This window comes from Plutella xylostella, chromosome 30, assembly GCF_932276165.1.
Source record: "Plutella xylostella chromosome 30, ilPluXylo3.1, whole genome shotgun sequence".
Classification (NCBI taxonomy): Eukaryota; Metazoa; Arthropoda; class Insecta; order Lepidoptera; family Plutellidae; genus Plutella; species Plutella xylostella.
Window position 1 is genome coordinate 3,746,929 of NC_064010.1, and position 19,793 is coordinate 3,766,721.

General features: G+C 39.4%; 1 protein-coding gene across 1 annotated transcript in view; it reads right to left on the minus strand.

The window, feature by feature from the left end:
• Positions 1 to 19,793, minus strand: part of LOC105382399 (neurofibromin) — a 64,418-nt gene that overhangs the window by 42,455 nt on the left and 2,170 nt on the right. Inside the window, exons 2-15 of the mRNA XM_048631901.1 lie at positions 11,358 to 11,501; positions 9,364 to 9,550; positions 8,929 to 9,053; positions 8,400 to 8,499; positions 8,137 to 8,237; positions 6,771 to 6,920; positions 5,603 to 5,702; positions 4,818 to 4,960; positions 4,347 to 4,540; positions 3,277 to 3,385; positions 2,409 to 2,567; positions 1,907 to 2,008; positions 1,341 to 1,432; positions 319 to 502 (exon numbers count right to left, since the gene is read on the minus strand). Coding sequence (XP_048487858.1) covers positions 319 to 502; positions 1,341 to 1,432; positions 1,907 to 2,008; positions 2,409 to 2,567; positions 3,277 to 3,385; positions 4,347 to 4,540; positions 4,818 to 4,960; positions 5,603 to 5,702; positions 6,771 to 6,920; positions 8,137 to 8,237; positions 8,400 to 8,499; positions 8,929 to 9,053; positions 9,364 to 9,550; positions 11,358 to 11,501 — 1,890 coding nt within the window. The remainder of the gene's footprint in view (positions 1 to 318; positions 503 to 1,340; positions 1,433 to 1,906; positions 2,009 to 2,408; positions 2,568 to 3,276; positions 3,386 to 4,346; positions 4,541 to 4,817; positions 4,961 to 5,602; positions 5,703 to 6,770; positions 6,921 to 8,136; positions 8,238 to 8,399; positions 8,500 to 8,928; positions 9,054 to 9,363; positions 9,551 to 11,357; positions 11,502 to 19,793) is intronic.

Genomic DNA, 19,793 nt, shown 5'->3' on the forward strand with positions numbered 1-19,793 from the left:
TATGGATTTGGGAGGTGTAATGATTGTAGAGATTTAGGGATAGAGGAGCGACGACGTATTGACGAATTCGTGGTTTACCACCAATTACTGTTATTCGTGTTTTTTTATGTTTGCTTTTCTGGTACTTAAATGCACAATGCACAGTGTGTACCGCTGGCTGGCGCTAAATAAGCCAGTTTCAGCCCTTGGGTAACAATTTGCTATTTTATCACTCATGCTCTGAAAATAGGTACGAATTGCCTTAAAACTATTTGAAAAAAATATATTTTCCAATCAGGAATTAAATGTCTCATTTTCGCCCCTAGACCAACAAAGTACCTCTAGTTTGATATGCGCCTGCCTGCAGATAGGTATACTGGACCCCACGTTGGCGTAATCCTTGTGCTTGTGCAGGAACTCGTTGCGGCACGTCAGGATGTCTCGGAGCCAGCGCAGCACGGCGCGGTAGTTGCAGATCTGACGCTGAATCAGCTTCTGGCTGATGTTGTAGAGGACTTGCGAGCTGGTGGTGGGGAAAATTATATGTGATGAATGGTTTCAAAGTAGGTGTAATATATTGTTATGTGGGTAAACGAATAATAAACCAGTCTCGTATGGATAACTGAAAAGAGGTGTGAAATTGAGTGTTCCCAGTCCTAGGGAAAAATGCTTTCGTTCGTCATAAATGAATTAGGTATAAGTTATTTGAGAGATCTGACGCTGGATTAGCTTCTGGCTGATGTTGTAGAGGACTTGCGAGCTGGTGGGGAAAAATATAGTTCAGGTTACGCTCTGAAAGTAGCTAAGACTATTTTGTGATGCTCTGAAAAGATAAGAGCTGTGATATTGGGTATTTTCTTCCCTAGGGATAATTGCTTTCATTCATCCTAACTAGTCCTAACTAATATTATAAATGCGAAAGTAACTGTGTCTGTCTGTCTGTCTGTCTATCTGCTACTCTTTCACGCCAAAACTACTGAACGGATTTGAATGAAATTTGGTATACATACGGTCTAGACCCTGGGAAAGAACATAGGCTACTTTTTATCCCGGAATTCCCACGGGAAAACTTTTTGAGGCGAAGCGAAGCGCGCGGGAACAGCAATTATTAACTAATTTACTACTAGTAAGGTAGATTTGTCTTAAAAGAGATATGAAAGTGGGCCATTTTGTCTCTAGGGAGAATTGCTTTTCTTGAATTTTAGTAAAAACCATCCTCACTCATGCTCTGAAAGTAGGTAGTAATTTTCACCTATAGAATAATTATCTTTCCTTCATCTTAAATGCAAAAAAAAACATCAGAGATTTGAAAGAAGGTGACAATTGCCTGAAAAGAGGCATGAAAGTAGCTTATTCGTTACCTGATGTCCCAGAACGTGTTGAGCGGCGCGTCCGGGTTCCACATGTGGACGCGGTCGGGCGTGTGAAGTGCTAATAGAGCGTCCATCGCTTCCTGCAATCATTATGTTAATACTTAGATTAATAATATACGAGCAAGATGGTGAGTCATATTAAAAAACTAGGCAACACACTGTTCGCATTTTGTTTGCTGTCAAACTGTTTTAAGTTCAACCTAATGACAACCATTGTAACAATGAATAAAGACACAATTTTTCTAACCAAACTAATTCAAGAAAGGACCTCAGTGGTGGAAGAGCCTATAATTTGTACTCGGATCTTTGGTGTTAATTTTTTCAGCTGTGTTATACTATCCAACCGGCTGCCAAGCGTGGAGAATATGGCCATAACCCTCCAGTCAAGGAGGAAATTCATAATTATCCTGCAGTAGATCATTACGGGTGAAGTACACAGGGTGTTGCAAAAGCGGTATTCTAAGCCAAAAGGACTCAGGGGGTCAATCCAAACAAATTATACCCTACAAATTTGGCTAATTCGTGAATTTATAAAAACAACCTATAATTTATACCTGTGATATCTCTCCCATGCCGGTCTGGTGAACTAATGAGACAAGTCCATTGATGAGCTCAGTGGTTGACGACTGGATCTCAACACCCGAGCGACCCGGGTTCTGAAAACATACGTCCTTTTTAGAAAAGTCGAACACTATTATACTATGTACAAGGTTTTTTTTATGGATATGTCGTCAAATGTGACTGCGGTGAAAATGCCTTCCATTGCGACAACTCTATAAAGGATGATCAACCAAAGTATGGATGAGTACCTAATAAAATCTTCGTTATAAGAACTTTTCATTCAAAGGTAGTTTGACACAAAATTATTCATCATTTTTGCAATAAGGCATCCTTTATAGTATTTTTTTTAAATCATTAATCTCATATGAGTGTAAAATATGTGCAAATAAATACACTCACGAGCAATGAAAAAGTTCCAGTGAGTGAAATGGAACGTCAATGAATGTAAACAAAACGTTTTCATTGCACGTAAGTGTAGTAAACAATAATACTCACACTCAACATCAGCATAGGGTCAGCGTGTATAAGTTTGACCATGCACAGCAGCAGGTTCCTGTAGGCCGGCATTTCCTCAGGCTTGTTGTACTTGGCTTGCATGTCTTTGGACTTGAGCGATAGGGAGATCATTCGAAGTGGAGTGTGTACCATGTAGCCCTGTAGGGGAAAAACAGGTATTTAGGATTTCCCATAATAATAACAATAAAAATCTAGTAAATAGGCCTGCCTAAAACTATATAAAAGTGATGAGTGCCTACGAAGTAAATAGAAGATTATGAACCAGAGCGCCTATCACAGGATTCGATACTATTTTCGACGCTACACAAACATGGAAAAAGAACAGTATCGTCTACTGTCACTGTCAAAATGTAAGGCAAATTTGTTAGTTCCAAAAGTGACATTTGTTCGTTCCATAATATATGTTTGTATCGAAAATAGTATCGAATTCTGTGATAGGCGTACAGATCGAATAAACACAAATAGATTAAAATAAACTTTTCAGCTACAGTGCTTGAGCGATTACTGTTACTTGAGTATTGTTAAAAGGGAAAACAGGAAGCGTACTATCGTAGATTATATACAGCAAGAGATATGGCTGAGGGTTATGCCATTATCTTCACGGTTGACTGTGTTTGAAGAAGAGGTTTATGTACAGTATAACTTATACAATTTTATACCTTGTCAAACTACCTAACTATCAGTAATAATGTTTGATTGAATAAAAGGTGGTTTGTACGTCTGACAAAGTAAAGACGTATACTACTTATAACGCTGACTGTACAATTCAGAAACTGTGACGAATTATTTCGAAAAATCCATTTCTAAAGTATATTATACAGGGTGTTTCTGTTGCATAAAGGAGTACCTGTGTGGCCTTGTTGAGTGTGTCGGTGAACATTGCCCTCAGTTCTGCCGCCCTCGAGTACAGCAGCTCTATCTGAGGCCACCACGGCAGGCGAGGCTGCTTGATTATTCTGTGGAAAACCATTCAATTGAATTCTCATGCCGCATTTACATTCAGCTGCTGCTGGAGGGGGTGAAGAGTGGTCTGTATGGAAAACACTAAACCTGGGCTGGCGTTGCCCGGACGAAGGACAATTTAAGGCGATGGGATATGCTCCCAGCCAATGCCAGCACTCTATGCAGTTGCGGAAGCCTCCAGACTATGTCACATCTTATAGAGTGTCCTAATGCCCCAAAGTGCAGTCAAGGAGACCTGATGAAGGCCAATGATCTCGCAATAAGAGTAGCAAAACACTGGAGGAAGTTAGCTTAGTGCTTTTAGTGCGGAAGTCGAAGGACCTCTCGACCCTACTGCAGCAAAATTTGACACCGGTAGGGGCTGAATGTAAATGAGGTATTATAATTATAATTATATACAGTTCATTTGGACACTCATTTTCATTTTATCAACATCACGCCCATCACGTCCCCACTGCTGGGGCTCGGGTAACTTTCCAATTCACGGAAGGGTTTAGGACTAGTCCACCACGCTGACCTAGTTCGGATTATTAGACTTGAGACAATGATGAATGTCAAATATTTCTATAATTGAATTTTAAAATGTGTCTTTTTCATATTGTCATTGACTCATCGATATTTATCGATCTATCATCGATATCACTAAACATCATTAGTGTGATTCTATGTAAATACATAATAATGATGTGTAGTGCGAATAAACCTAGATTTTTCTTCTATAACTCACCTAGATAGCGAGTTGACGCACACATAGTGGTACGAGATGTTGATGTTGAGGTTGAGACACACTTTGAGCGCGTCGTTGTTGTGCGGCATGATGCGGAACAGCGCCACGAAGCAGTCCGTCATCAGCTCCAGCTCCGAGTAGCCGGAGATCAGCGATGACTCAACGATCAATGTCATAGTCAAATATGTCTAAATGTGTCTAAATGTGTCTTTTGTCGCACAACTCACCGGGAGAGCGAGTTGACGCACACATAGTGGTACGAGATGTTGATGTTGAGGTTGAGACACACTTTGAGCGCGTCGTTGTTGTGCGGCATGATGCGGAACAGCGCCACGAAGCAGTCCGTCATCAGCTCCAGCTCCGAGTAGCCGGAGATCACGTTTCCTCGCATGTAGCACTTGGCCGGGTTGAAGAGGAGCGACTGCGGGAAGAAAGCATGTGTGAATAAAGATGCCAAATGATGAAGCACCTCATACTAATATTATAACTGCGAAAGTTTGTGATATGTGTGTCTGTTTATTATTTCTTATGGCTGTACTGAACCGATTTTAACGAAATTTGGTATGAAGATAGCTGACATAGGCTATTTTTATAGTGGTATTACCAAAGGCTTTTTTAAGGCGAAGCGAACCTCGCGGGAACAGCTAGTCGTAGTCTACAAATGACAGAAAAGTGGCAATTCTAAAGTATACACGCACCTTAAGATCGTTAATAACGGACTTGACGAGCACGAACGCTCGGTTCGTCGCGTCATTAATGTTGATGTACGTGGACGCCTTGCACAGCTTGACGCACGTCACCACTGCCGCTTCCGTCATCTGTTTGGAGTTGTTTTGGGGGCCTGGGGGGTAAAAGGGGGGTGTATATTATACGATTTTATCAAAGCGTCATTGGGAGCAATTCTGAAGCAATAGTAAAAACTTATAAGATTACGCAACCAAAACAAAAAAATGCACATGAAAATTAATTATTGGGAGTTATAGTAAAGTGAGTTTTTTTTAAGGCGTTTGTTATCGATGTGTCAATTATTAACCACTGCTGAACGTTTGACTTGGCCAATCGCAATCACACTCTTGAACTTTTGAAGTCCTTGATTTCACTTCACTCATTCAACTGTCATTCATTCAGCTTGCAAGAACGTTTTTCCGAGTACAGTAGATCGTAGGGACTCTCTCGTTATTTCTCCGAGTGCCAGGCGGTTTTGTAAGTGGTTCAGTATAAGCTGAGCTTAATCGGATGTAAGAATTAATTAGCCGCTTGTATCTATTATACAGGGGTTTCAAAAAGGGTATATTAGTCCGAAAGGGGGTGACTGAGGGGTTTTTTCGCGAATATCCAAAGCTCATAGAACAAACGTTGTTCAGAATGACCCCTTGAATCACCACATCACTTTTCGGCTTAGTGTACCCTTTTTGTAACACCGTGTATATCGCACTGAATAGTGGGTATCGTGCCTAGGGGTCAAAGGTTCTACACTACTTACTGAGCCCCCTCTTGACGGAGTCGATGAAGTGTTTCTTCTTGGTGTGGCGCGGGCTGCACGGCGCGCCCGTGTCCGCGTTCACTATCTCTTCCAGGACACTCTAGGTGGTGAAAGAATAAGGCAGTGTTATTGATAAATATATTAAACTCCCTGAGGCGGGGCGCGGGGCGAGGCCACCACAAGCGTGACAGAGACAGAGATAGAGACGTGACAGAGGACAGTAGTCGATTCCCCCCGTCTCGCTGTCTCGCCGCTCGCATTACACAGGGAGAGCAGATAAGTAATGGTCACAGTATAACAGGAACCATACAGATTCGGAGAGAAAAAAATAAAATAATAAAGAAAGTTTTTTTTTATCTTTTCAGCTAAGGTGATTCCTGTGACAATATGGGGGTGTTTTGAGTTTTACGCTTGTACAGATATCCCATATTGAAATTAAACTTATTCATCATCATCACGACCCATTACGTCCCCACTGCTGGGGCACGGGTCTCCTTCCAATGAAGGAAGGGATTAGGCCTAGTCCACCACGCTGGCCAAGCAAGCTTGTGCTGAGAGTTATCGGGTAAGTGGGCAACCCGACTGTCAGATGTTTTCAAGCCGCCCGAAGGCCTCTGACTAGGCTTAACGACTGCTGCCGAAGCAGCAACCGGGACCCACGGTTTAACGTGCCGTCCGAAGCACGGAAGCGTCCAGAAAAGCACCACTTGAAATTGGTCCATCCAATGGCTGACCGTGTCAGTTGTTGCTTAACCTCAGCGATCAGTTACGATCACTGAGGCCCGCTCGACTACGGACGCTTTAAACTTATTAAACGTATCCTATGAAATGAATGAATAGACTTTACAACTGTGTTGTTGTTACGTAAATCGGAAAAAAATATTAATACAAACTATCACAGGAATCATCTCAGCTGAAAAGAGATACAATACAATACAATACAATACTCTTTATTTGCACCAAAATAGAACAACATACAAAATAAAGACTTAAAAATAAAAACAGTACAAAAAGGCGGCTTTATTGCTTATAGCAATCTCTACCAGACAACCTTTGGATGGAAGAGAGTTATAAAAAAATAGAAATAGAATTAGAGGTAGCTGAGATACCTATATAATTATCGCCTATATATTATATACTATGATTATAAGGTTCAAGATACACTTACGGGGTTCAACACAAGAAGCATGATTTGTAGAGGCCACACGCAGACTCTCGACTTCTTGTTGTCGGAGAAACTGTCTTGTAAAATGTCGAACAACGTGTCGCAACATTTGGACAGCTCGTCGTTAGGCCGTGATTGCACTTCTGCGAATTCCTGAAAATAATTGTTTTAGACAGATTAATAGATAAATAAAACATTGTACAGTTCTCCCATATTAATAATGCGCATGCAAATCTTCGCAAACTGTCGTATTCCCGGTAACACCCGAATCATTGAATCGTAAGAGCCACTTGCATTTTGATCCTTGTTCGAAAGAAATAGTAGTCAATATCATGTGACACATAATCGAAAACAATTTGGGCGGTCGGTGGATGTCACCGATCAGTCAAGGGTCTCAAGGTCAAGATCAGTATTACTTTTGTGGAATTATAAAGAGCTGCAATTACACATCGTTCTTGTTATTTTTTTCAAATGTGAATTTAATTTCAACTTTAATTATTTTTGACGATGCCATATTATGAGGCACATTTAAGAATAAAATATACGTCACATTGATAGACTTCACTTTGCCAATAAAGCCACACCCAAAAGACCAAGTTTGTAATTGTAATATTATTGTGAATGATCAGCGCCGTAAATACTTTTGAACTGAGATTTTAATGTAAACATTTTTATTAATGTGAAATAATCAGTGCTGTAAATACTTTTGAACTGAGATTTAAAAATTTTAATATAAACCTGTGTTTGAAATCCATGTCTCCTTATAATATAAAAACCTTGTGTTATTCAAACCTTCTTTCATCCATCTTTACATCAGCTTCAGTAAGACACTTGAAAAGTACCTACTGCAACATTTTCGAAGTAAATTTTAATATTATGGAATATTATGAATTATCGAATCAAATTTCGTTACTGATAAATCAATTATCTCTTTTAGCACCAATTACATAATTCTACTAAAATTTCATGAAGAAAATGCACTTAACCACTCTAAATACATAATATAGTTTTCTAACGCTCGGGAATACGACCGTTGCCGAACAATGACGAAGATTCCTATGTGCATTATCAATTTTGGGGAACTGTACTTGTTCGATTTAGGGCTGATTTGTCAACGGTCAAATAAATTTTAGTTTTGACTAAGCGAAAGGGAGACCAAAAGTGCAGCCGTACATAGGCTAAAGTGGCGGACATTAGTGGAACCTCTGCACCTCTGGGATGCCACATGACATCTACATCTACAGATTTACAGATAAATAATATCAGAAGAATAAAACTGTTGCTGTCTCCCTCTAATACAAACTTATTTTGAAGCACTTACTTCTGTTAGAAAGTTAGCGTTTTTGGACTCTAGTGATAAGTTTCTTACCTGGGGATAGGTGTCCATCCAGTTCCATATCGCTGTCTCGAGGGACGACACTAGCACTATGTGCGCTGACTTCCTTAACAATTTAAACTTCTGGTTTGACTCTGTCATTAAAAGAAAAAACAATTAAAATTTCAAATTTCATTTCAGCACATATTACATTTATAATTGTCATATCATCCACTGTTGGGCTGCCTCTCCCAAGGATCAACACTAAACTCAGTCCTCGGCTTTCCAAATGCAGTCACCATCAGCGAATATCATACCTGTCAATAGCCTTATAAGCCGTAGTAGGTCCACATTAATGTGTTGTATTAACTCTATGTCTGTATAATCGGGGTTTTCTTCGGAGCTCGATGAAAGTTCCTGTAAAATATTGTAAGAAAGTCAGACAATAATACATAGGTTTCTTTTTTGTATGTTGTCTTTTATATGATAAATTCTTTCGATACTAAATTACTTCAAAGGCTGTTCGTAAGGTACCAAAGTGTATACGGAGTAAAATGTTAGTATATTAGAATCAGAAACTCTGTACCTATTATGCTACTTATTAACCTTTGTACTATTTTATACAACTGTATAAGATATTCATGATCTGAAGGGCTAGCACGGGGCGCAATAAAGATGTGACAAAAGTTTTCCGTCGCGCTCGCTCTTGAGGCCGCGCGATGTGAGTGAGCGCGATGCCAAACTTTTGTCACGTTTTAAATGTGCCCTGTGCTAGCCCTTCAGAGAAGGTATGTTTTTAGGCAATTTTATCACTATTATAGAGTACAAAAAATAAACGGAAATCACCTGTAATCTGGCACTAATTCTGTTGAAGACTGCATTGAAGAAGTTCAGACTTAGTGCAAAAAGCACTTTGCTTGATAGTTGCTTCAGAAGCGTATTGTTCACATTGGGGTTTTCGTTTCTTAAATCTGAAAACATATTTTTTATTTACTTACGAAAATAGCTGATTAAAAAATATAAACTGATACATAATGTTTCATTATATAAAAAGTAGCATTTGTAGTGAAACTATAGTAAAGAAATGATAGAAAATTAATTAACGTGAAAAAATGCAATTTTCATTCTTCTACTGACTAAAAATAGCTTTTTTAAAATGTCCACAATTTTTATATGCAATAAGAACTAAACCCAAAATACAGATCACATGATGTGTCTGCAACAATGCAGTGCCCATAAAGTAACAAAACTCAGCACACTGATCAAACTGAACAAACTCACCGATAAACTGGCACACCTCCCTCAGTAAAATCTTCACATTCATGGCCTCATCATACTTGGTTGTGTCTTTGGGCTGCGAGCTGAGGCATATCTCCAGAGTATCTAGGACTATTACTAGACTGTCGTGGTAGCCCTTCTCTAGGTCTGTTTGAGGCCGGTTGAAACCACCTGTTAGGGTAGGTTGGTACTGTGGAGGAAATAGGTATCTCTTTAGTTGGCACAAAAAATAGGTTTGGAAAGTAGAAAAAGAAGAGATTAGAAAGTTTATTTTTCTGAACAACAACTTAATAGTCCAGTCAATAAATGACTAAAAATGAGGTGTAGAGTGCGTGAGCAGGTAACTAAGCGATTCCTTCAGAAACTTGTACTGTACAGGGGGCTTAGGTTGTTAACATACCAAAAGTCCTGACTCCTAGGTGATGAGCGGGGGGAAGGAGGGGGAGATAAAGGTTACGAATTTTTGGTTTTTAGCTTATATCTCGAAAACGGTGCATCAGAGAGAAATATTTTCAACTAATGAAATGTAGCTCTTAAAATTATCTAAAACTTTTATATCATATGTTTTTTTCTTATTCCAAACCGTTTTCGAGCTATACCCTCGGAAAAAGTTGAAATTTACAAGAAAAAATTATTCATGTCAAAACATTCATAAACATTGCATCATATTGTCTAGACCTATTCATAAATGAATAAATGAATAGGAAAGAAGTTGTAGATTTTTAAATTCCCTTTTAGAATATATATAGATATGCTGGTTAATGTCCAATCCACCTAAAGTTACAGCTATTTTACTTACACTTAGGCCCTGTTTCACAATGTCTGGTTAGTGGCTACCTGTGAGATAAAATACATGCTGTCACTGTTTTTTATTACTTTTTTGACAGTGACAGCATGTATTTTATCCGACAGGTTGTCACTAACCAAACATTGTGAAACAGGCCCTAAAGCTTACTAACTCGCTGAGCTATGTCAGTGAATTTAGCATAATGCAAGTTTAAAATACACTCCCGGGCAATAAAAAAGTTCCACTCACAAAATTCCGACATCAAACGACCCCATTTTTTTCAAATATTTTATTTACAATTGGATCAAAATATTACCATTTTTAGTTGGTAATATCCTGAGGCTCTGTTCAATGTACTTCAATGTTGCAGAAGACGTCATTAAGTTAGCCTTTTCCGTTTAGAAGTAATTTGTTGCTTTTCTCAATGGAACCTTTTCATTGCCCGTGAGTGTAGCTGTAACTTTAGGTGGGTTGGACATTTTCCAGCATATGCATATATATTCTAAAAAGGAATTAAAAAATCTACAACTTCTTTCCTCTTCATTTTATTTGTTTATGAATAGGTTTAGACTACTTTAGACAATATGATGCAATGTTTTGACATGAATGAATTTTTATTGTAAATTTCAACTTTTTCTTTAGGAATTAGAAAAAAACATATGATATAAAAGTTTTAGAAGAGCTCCATTTCATTTGTTGAAAATATTTCTCTCCGATGCACCGTTTTCGAGATATAAGCTAAAAACCAAAAATTCGTACCTTTATCCCCCCTCCTTCCCACCGCTCATCACCTAGGAGTCAGGACTTTTGGTATGTTAACAACCTAAGCCCCCTGAACAAGTTTCTGAAGGAATCGCTTAGTTACCTGCTCACGCACTCTACACCTCATTCCTTGACGGGACTATAAGTACTGTAAAGCAGAACAAATATTACAATTTTAAAAAAACAACTGTTTGTATTATATAAAGTTTTTTAGTGTCTTATACTGAAAGCACAAATTCTTCTAGGAGATTTTTTGGGTACATTGTAGCTGGTAGTAAACATGTTTTTTGTAACAAACATGATAGTTTTATTTGAAACACCAAGTTCACTAACTTCTATAAATAAAATTATCATCTAACTTTTTATTTTAAAATGACTGGTAACAGCTTTTGTAAAGAAATGCTAGTTGTTTATAAAAATACAATAGTATAGTTCAAAATCTACTCACAAGCTCGCTAACTCTCTGCAGTATCTTGGTGAGGCCGGCGATGACGAGGGAGAAGCGGTGGCGGCTGATCTGCACGAGACACGCCTTGCACTGCTCCTCGTTGATGCGCGAGTGCAGGTTCTGAGCCCCCGTCTTGTACGGCAGCTGCGGAGGACAATAGTGATGTTGTATAAATAATAAATAAATATGTGGGGACATCTCACACACAGCCATCCGACCCCAAGCTAGGCAGAGCCTGTGTTATGGGTATCAGACAGCTGATATATTTACACAAATACATAGATACATATTAAATATAAATATCACACCCAAGACCCGAGTACAAATATCTGTCTTTAAACAAATATCTGCCGCAGCCGGGAATCGAACCCGGGACCTTCGGCTCAGCAGTCACGGTCACTAACCACTACACCAGTCAACCGTCAATATAAATGCAATTAGGGGTTTTAGAGTGACTGCCTTTATTTAAAGGTTCTTTGGTAGACATTGCTATAAGCAACAAGGCCGCCTTTTTATACTATTTTATTTTAATTATTGTAATGTAGGTACCTAATTATTATTTGGTGCAAATGAACCTTTGTTCCCAGCCAGTCACACCTCAACCAGTCACACTGTTACTCGTTGGGAATTTTATGTTCAAAATTCCCATCAGTCCACACTCTGTTACTCGTTGAAACACCTTTTTCCTTCATTCCCAACGTGTCACATACAACTGTAACACTGTAACTAGTTGGGATTATAAAAATGAAAATTCCCAACAAGTCACAGTAACTTCTTGGGATTTTCCACCATAGACAAAACCGATTATAGAATAGAATAGAATACATACACTTTATTTGTACACCCAAAAAGATTAATAAAATACACAAGTTGTAACTTAATTTGGATGCGGAAAGCTAAATATCGCATCTAGTGGCGTGCTTTGGGAGAGGCCTACGTCCAGCAGTGGACTGCTATAGCCTAATGATGATGAACTTAATTAGGGTACTAAAAGCGGTCTTATCACTAAAAGCGATCTCTGCCAGACAACCTTTGGATGGAGGGAATAAGAGATTAAGGTAGATGGCGATAGTGAAAACTCAAGTCTTTTGAGCCAATACAAGAGTCCAATGGATCTGAATTCCACCATATGCGATAACTTATAACTACTACATGGGGTGATTCTCACAAAATGGCTCCAAAAGCATAATTTCTTTGGCGCATTTTTTTTTTCATGTTGTTTGAATATTATACCCCACATATTGTAGAGGGTTTAGACCTCTTTAGTTATCTCTTATTGGCCCTGAAATCTATCGAGCCGATTCAAAGTTACAGCGATTTTAAACAATTTTGGGCCAACGAAATTAGATTAGCACCAATGAAATTAGAAAACACACCAAAGAAATTATAAAAGGTCCCAAAGAAGTTAGTTTTAAGAACAAAGAAATTAGAAATTATTTTTAAGAAATTAGTTTTATACGTAGATTGCAAAAAATACACAATAAAACTAAAAATCACGCATATCTTTATTTGTTTTTAACATAATTACCTGATCACGTAAAGGTGCAAGGGTTCTAAACATCCGAATGAACCAATTGCCAACCTCACCTGCCCGTGGTGCACTCTGCTAACAGACGAGGCTCTGGCGACCGGATGATGGCAGTATAACCATCCAAAAACAGCTACTCTAAATCCCATAGGCCGGCGATGGGCAGCAGCGTCACCGGTATAAAAAAGTGTAAAGAGGACGAGGACACGATGTCCCTGGAGTCCGGCCACATGTTCTACCATCACGAGGGCGACCAACTGTCCCAAGGTGGCGTAGGATTCCTCGTAACGTAGTGGAGATAAGCAGTGTGTCAAATCGGGTAGCGTACCTAGTACTTAAACTAACCGAGAGGTATTCCTTGAAGGTCGTACAGTTATATGCACCAACCTCGGCACACTCTGACACAGAAGTCGAAGCAGTATACGAGGATATCTCTAGGGCATCACGTGTACTGCTAGGATCCAATACACCGTTGTGATGGGGGACTTCAACGCCAAAGTGGGAGTACAAGAATGCGACGAATCGAGGGTAGGGCATGATGGCTTTGGTAGCAGAAACCAGAGAGGGCAAATGCTTGTAGACTTCGTCGAAAGGGAGGGGCTTTCCTTCTGATGAATTCATTCTTTGAGAATCGGCCCCAGAGGAAGTGGACATGGGCAAGCCCCGATGGTAGGACGAAAAACGAAAAAGACTTCATTATGACTGACAAGCTGCACATTTTCAGATATGTCCCAGTGATCAATAGGTTTAAAACTGGGAGTGATCACCGACTTCTCCGAGGCACTCTGAACATCAACTTCAAGCTGGAGAGGAGATGTCTGGTGAAGTCGACCCTTCGTCCCACACTGCACCAAATTGGAGTTGTCAACACCAGCTTCTAGAGAGGACTACAGTTCTTCAGAAGGGTGACCAAACCCTTCTGAGGAACTATAGACCGATCTCGCTTTTAAGCCATGTATACAAGCTGTTCTCAAGGGTTATCACGAATGGTCTTGCCCAAAAGTTAGACGAGTTTCAGCACCCGGGGCAGGCTGGGTTTCAAAAAGGCTTTAGTACAATAGACCACATCCACACAGTAAGGTAGATTATACAGAAGATCGAAGAGTATAATCAGCCTCTGTATCTAGCCTTTGTGGACTATGAAAAAGCCTTCGACTACATCGAGACCTAAGCAGTTTTGGAATCCTTGCAGAGATGCCAAATCGACTGGCGCTATATCGAGGTGTTGAGATGTCTGTACAATGCCGCTACTATGACTGTCCAAGTACAGGACCACAAGACAAGACCTGTGGAGTGAGACAGGGGGATGTGATATCTCCGAAACTGTTCACCAATTCACTGGATGTCTTTAAGACGTTGGACTGGAAAGGACATGGCATATGTATAAATGGCGAGTACATGTCACACCTCCGCTTCGCGGACGACATCGTTATTATGGCAGAATCTCTGCAGGAACTTAGCTGGATGCTAAGTGGCCTAAATGCTGCTTCCCGACGTGTAGGCCTCGGTATGAACTTGGCCAAGACGAAAGCCATGTACAATGCTCACATGAAACCGGAGCCGGTCATCGTTGGTGAGGCAACAATCGAAGTTGTGCATGAATATGTCTACCTCGGGCAGACTATTCGGCTAGGCAGAAGCAACTTGGACAAGGAGGCTGCAAGGCGCATCCAACTGGGTTGGGCTGCATTCGGGAAACTTCGTCACATATTCTCCTCATCCATTGCTCAGAGCCTGAAGACAAAAGTCTTCAACCAGTGCGTCCTGCTAGTGATGACGTATGGTGCTGAGACGTGGACACTGACGGTAGGACTGGTCCACCGATTTAAAGTCGCTCAGCGTGCTATGGCTCTCCATAGTAGCCCCAAGCATAACTCTCTAGTTATGCTTGGGGTTTCTCTGATGGATCGTATCAGAAATGAGGTTATCCGTCAGAGGACTAAGGTTACCAACATAGCTGTCAAAATATGCAACCAGAAGTGGCAGTGGGCTGGTCATATCTGCCGAAGAACCGATAACCGTTGGGGTAGACGAGTTCTCGAGTGGAGACCAGGAACAGGCAACCGCAGCGTGGGACGCCCTCCTGTCCGCTGGACTGACGACCTTAGGCGGGTAGCCGGTAGTAGTTGGATGAGGAAGGCCGAGAACCGAGTGTTGTGGCGCTCCTTGGGAGAGGGCTATGTCCAGTGGATGATTATTGGCTGATGATGATGATGAGAGAATTAACCATAATAGACATTGAATGCATAAAGTTAGCGTTATTAATGGTGTTTCATACTCAATACTAATTTCTTTGTATCAAAACTAATTTCGTTGGCGCAGAATGCCAAAGAAATCCAAAGAAATTATTGCCAACGAAATTAGAAATCATCACTTAAAATTTATTTTTACAGAAAGCTGATGTACAATTGGAACCTCTTATTGACACGTGCATACTGTTTGAATAGACATACGTGGACAAAAATATGTATGCAACAAAAACAAATAATAGCATGAATGTAACAATCGAAGAAATTAGGCTAGTACCTGACCAAAACCGGTTATGGCGCAAAAAAAAAAAATTTTTCGTCATACTCCATAAACTTACGCTCCTCTGCTCCTGGTCGAAGATAGTGGGGGACTGAATGGTGAGGGACGCATGGTGATTATGTCCGGTGATCGTTTAAACGCAGAGTAGGAAGACGGTATCGTTACGCCAAAGAAGTTAGTTTTTTTTCTCGGACAAAATTGAATGCGTTATATTTTTTAAAACTAAACCTAAGAGTGAATAGAAACCTAATTTACAATTACCATAAGTATCTGTTATAATGATAACATATAAATCATAAGCTTATTTTACTTTAAAAAGTGAGTTTTTCTTGACCTAAAAATAAAATCAAGTGAAGGACGCGCCAAAGAACTTATGATATTGAGTTTTAAAAAATCATTGTAGCTTTCTTTATAAATTTATGCATTACATTACTAATGTATGAAAACGGTCACAAGATACATTATTTAAAAAAAAATACATCCTGGTATAAAACTATCAATTTCATGTATTTTATGGCTTGGACATACCTAAATCGCGTCATTTGAGAATCACCCCATGGCTGTTATGCAAAATAGTAATATTAAGTGTTATGTAACTAGTTTAAGTTTTCCGAATCGGTGTTGGTCCCCAATTTTTTGCCATTATTTTAAGATCATCTGCATCTTCCGTCTATGTCCAAGGCGCGCCCGCGGTTTAAGCGCCAGATCATCATTAATCTGAGGTACTTCAGAAGTACCATGGAAGTACCTAATTATTTCTTCATGGTGGAGCAGAGCAGATATGAGTCGATAATATCAAACTGCCATAATGTCACCTCCACGCAAAATTTGGGAAATGAAAGTTTTCATTTTCTCTATTATTTTATGGCTACTGCTGTACTACCCACCCAGTATCAATCATTCATAGAAATGTGAAAAAGAAAAAAAAGTTTTGATTTTATAATTCGGTTTTGATTTTATAATTTTATTGTTAACTAGTTTAATAAAACTTATTTGATTGTTCGGAATAATTATTTCTATTTTCATACTTTTTCAAGAAACGAAATAAAAAAATACGTAACAATAAATACTAATATAAGTCACAGTACCTATCACTGGTTAGGCATCATCAAAATTCATCATCACTGAACAAATCTTAAGGCCTACGCAGACCGGGACGGAATGGCAAGGGATTTTAATTTTTACTAATGGACATTCAACCGTACTGTTACAGAAATACGACATAAATTGTTATGCTTTAAAATGATGCCGTGGCATTGAAAGCGATTTAATCGAAAAGACACGCCACAGGCTCCCGTGGCGGGATGCCGCGGCATACTGCGGTAGGCAACGGCATGACACGGACTCCGGCGCTCGTCACAGGCCCCCGTGGGGGGATGCCGCGGCATACTGCGGTAGGCAACGGCATGACACGGACTCCAGCGCTCGTAGTAATATACTGCGGGGTGCGGCGGTGGGGGTAGAGAAGCGGGGAATGCACACCATTGACCACCCATTTGCGCCCGCGTCTTTGACGACTGTGTACCTACGTGTTTTTTTCGGAGACCAGTTTTTTACGTTTTTTATTCCAACATGGAGGAAAAATTAATAACATTAGTTCAAGCCTATGATTATTTATATAATATGTCAAGAAAAACATTATATGAACACTCAAATGAAGAACAATGCGTGGAGAATAATTGGGACAGAAATGAATAAAACAGGTAAATATTTTTGCAATATAACTATATTTTAATACTTCACACGGTATTAATGTCTATTTACAATATCGTTTTGCCATGGAATCGAGCCCTCATCAGAGTTAAAGTAATCTTTAAACATCTCCCGTACTGTCGTACCATCTAATGCATTGTTCATATTATTATCGTTTTCTAAATTAATGCTTACACTTGCTATACTTTGACTTTCTGTGCTTGTACCACCTATGATGAAATTGTGTAAGCAAGTACATGCTAAAATGATATTATCAATATATTTTGGTTGAACCTGAATTCCTTTTTGACATAATTCGAAACGTGCTTGAAGTATACCAAATGCATTTTCGACGATACGCCTGGCTCTACTCAAACGATAATTGTATATTTTCATTGCTTCATTTGTCAATCGGTCGCTACTAAATGGTCTCATAATGTTTGTGGTTAACGGAAAAGCCTCGTCTGCTATAAAAACATAGGGCAACTCAAGATCTGTCCTCGGTAAACGTTTTTTTGGGGGAATATTGAGGGCATTAGAAGTCAATTTTTTTCCAAATATTGAGTTTTGCATTATACCTCCATCACTATTTCGTCCATATGATCCTACATCTGCAATCACAAATTTATAATTTGCATCCACAACCGCTAGTAGCACGATACTAAAAAACTTTTTATAGTTCATGTAGATACTTCCACTATTGCGAGGTGCCCTTATCCTAAAATGTTTACCATCTATTGCACCGATGCAGTTCGGGAAATTCCATTTTTCATCAAATTCCATCGCGATTCGCGTCCATTTTTCCCTTGTTGGTTTTGGCATAACACTAGGCCTTAGGACATTCCAAATGACTTGGCAAGTTTCATGTACTATAGAGCGCACTGTACTAAACCCCATACGATAGCTGTAACCTAGAGACTTGAAGCTACTTCCCGTGATCAAAAATCTGAAAGATAATATAAAGAGGGGTAATAAGTGAGGCAGAGTGAAAGACAGGGTACAGTTAAACAAAGTCAATTAAATAATACGATATATTTATTTATATATAATTATGAATTCCTCACGATATTTTCCTTCACCGTAAAGCCAGTGGTAATTTTTTCTTAGAAAAAAAATTAGCTCAATATAATCCCATAAACATAGCTGGTGCTAACCTAGTCACCTAGTCACTATCTAAGGCCTTTTCCCATTACCTACTTATTCTGATTCTATACCATTTTACCTGCTTATGTTTTGTTTTAGGTGAATAATGTCAGAAAATATGGAGTAATATACGTAATAATTTTAGGAAAGCTCTGAATAACAGAAAAACAAAGAGTGGTGACCCGTACATAAAGCGACGCCCTATCAAGTTTGAAAAAGAGCTGGAGTTTTTGAAAAAATTCATTCAGCACAGAAAACAAACCTCGAATTTGGACTCCTCTTCAGAGGATACGCAGACTTCTTTTGCAGAATCCGCTGTCGTTGATAGCGATGAACGTTCAGTTTCGCGAATGACCAATGATTCACAGCATTCCTCAATAATACCAGAACCTACAACAACTGCTGAAATACTAAATAAATATATTGAATCGAAAAAGGAGGTGGACGCCATTGATTCGTTCTTTCAAACAGGTTCTACCTTTTTTGGCATAAGATTTATTTGCCTAATCTCGTATTGCATAGTAACGTTTGGTCAAAGTCTCGTTACGCCGAAAATCGTATGGCATAAATCTCGTTTAGTAAAAAGTTATTTCGCATAACATTGTTTAGCCTAATAATAGTATGGCCAAATCTTGAATAGCCTAATAATGCTATGGCATAGGTTTATTAGGTTTATACAAATAAATAATATTCGTTTGGCTTTAACTTTGACGGAGCGTCTCCCTACATAGCGCAAACTGGTGCCTTGTATTGTTTCCACTGTTTGGAAAACGCTCCGCTCCGCTTCGCTGCGCTCCGCTTTGGTTTTGATGAACATGTGCATCTAACACGCTCCTCCACGCTTTGCTCGTCGTCGCACCTATTTTTAGGTTTCGATCTCATGGGGTTTGTAATAATTATATTGGTCGTTAACTTTCGATTTTTTGATCATACAATATCGTGATTTTCGGGATGTAGGAGAAAAATACCACTTGTACATTTACTACATACTTAATATATTATTTATTAAGATAACATTACGAGAAACAAGATTATACATAGGTATAGACGAACATAAATTTGAGCAAACGAAACTTAGTTGTTTGAAGATTGTGCCTAAAGAGTTTTAGACGAAACGAGCCTTATGCCACATACGTCTTGGCAAAGTGATGGTTCGGCCAAAAAAGTTTAGACCATACGAGTTATGCGAAATGAGTTTTGGACAATAAAGATTATGCGAGATGAGCGGAACCCTTTCAAACAATGGCTGCCACAGTAAAAAAGCTACCAAAAAGAGAGCAGGTCCGAATAAAGAGACAAATATTTAATATGGTAACTGACGCCGAATTAAACTACATAGAGGGAACTCCAGCTCCAACATCTGAAGATGTCTCTACCAATTTGCAACATCAACGACCATGCCGTACCGCTTTTACTTCAAGATCTGGCTGTGGAACCGCGGCAGGCTTGGGCTATGAAGCTGTATCAGGATCTGGCTATGAAACCACCTCAAGATCTGGCTATGAAACCACCTCAAGATCTGGCTATGAAGCAGCTTCGGGGTC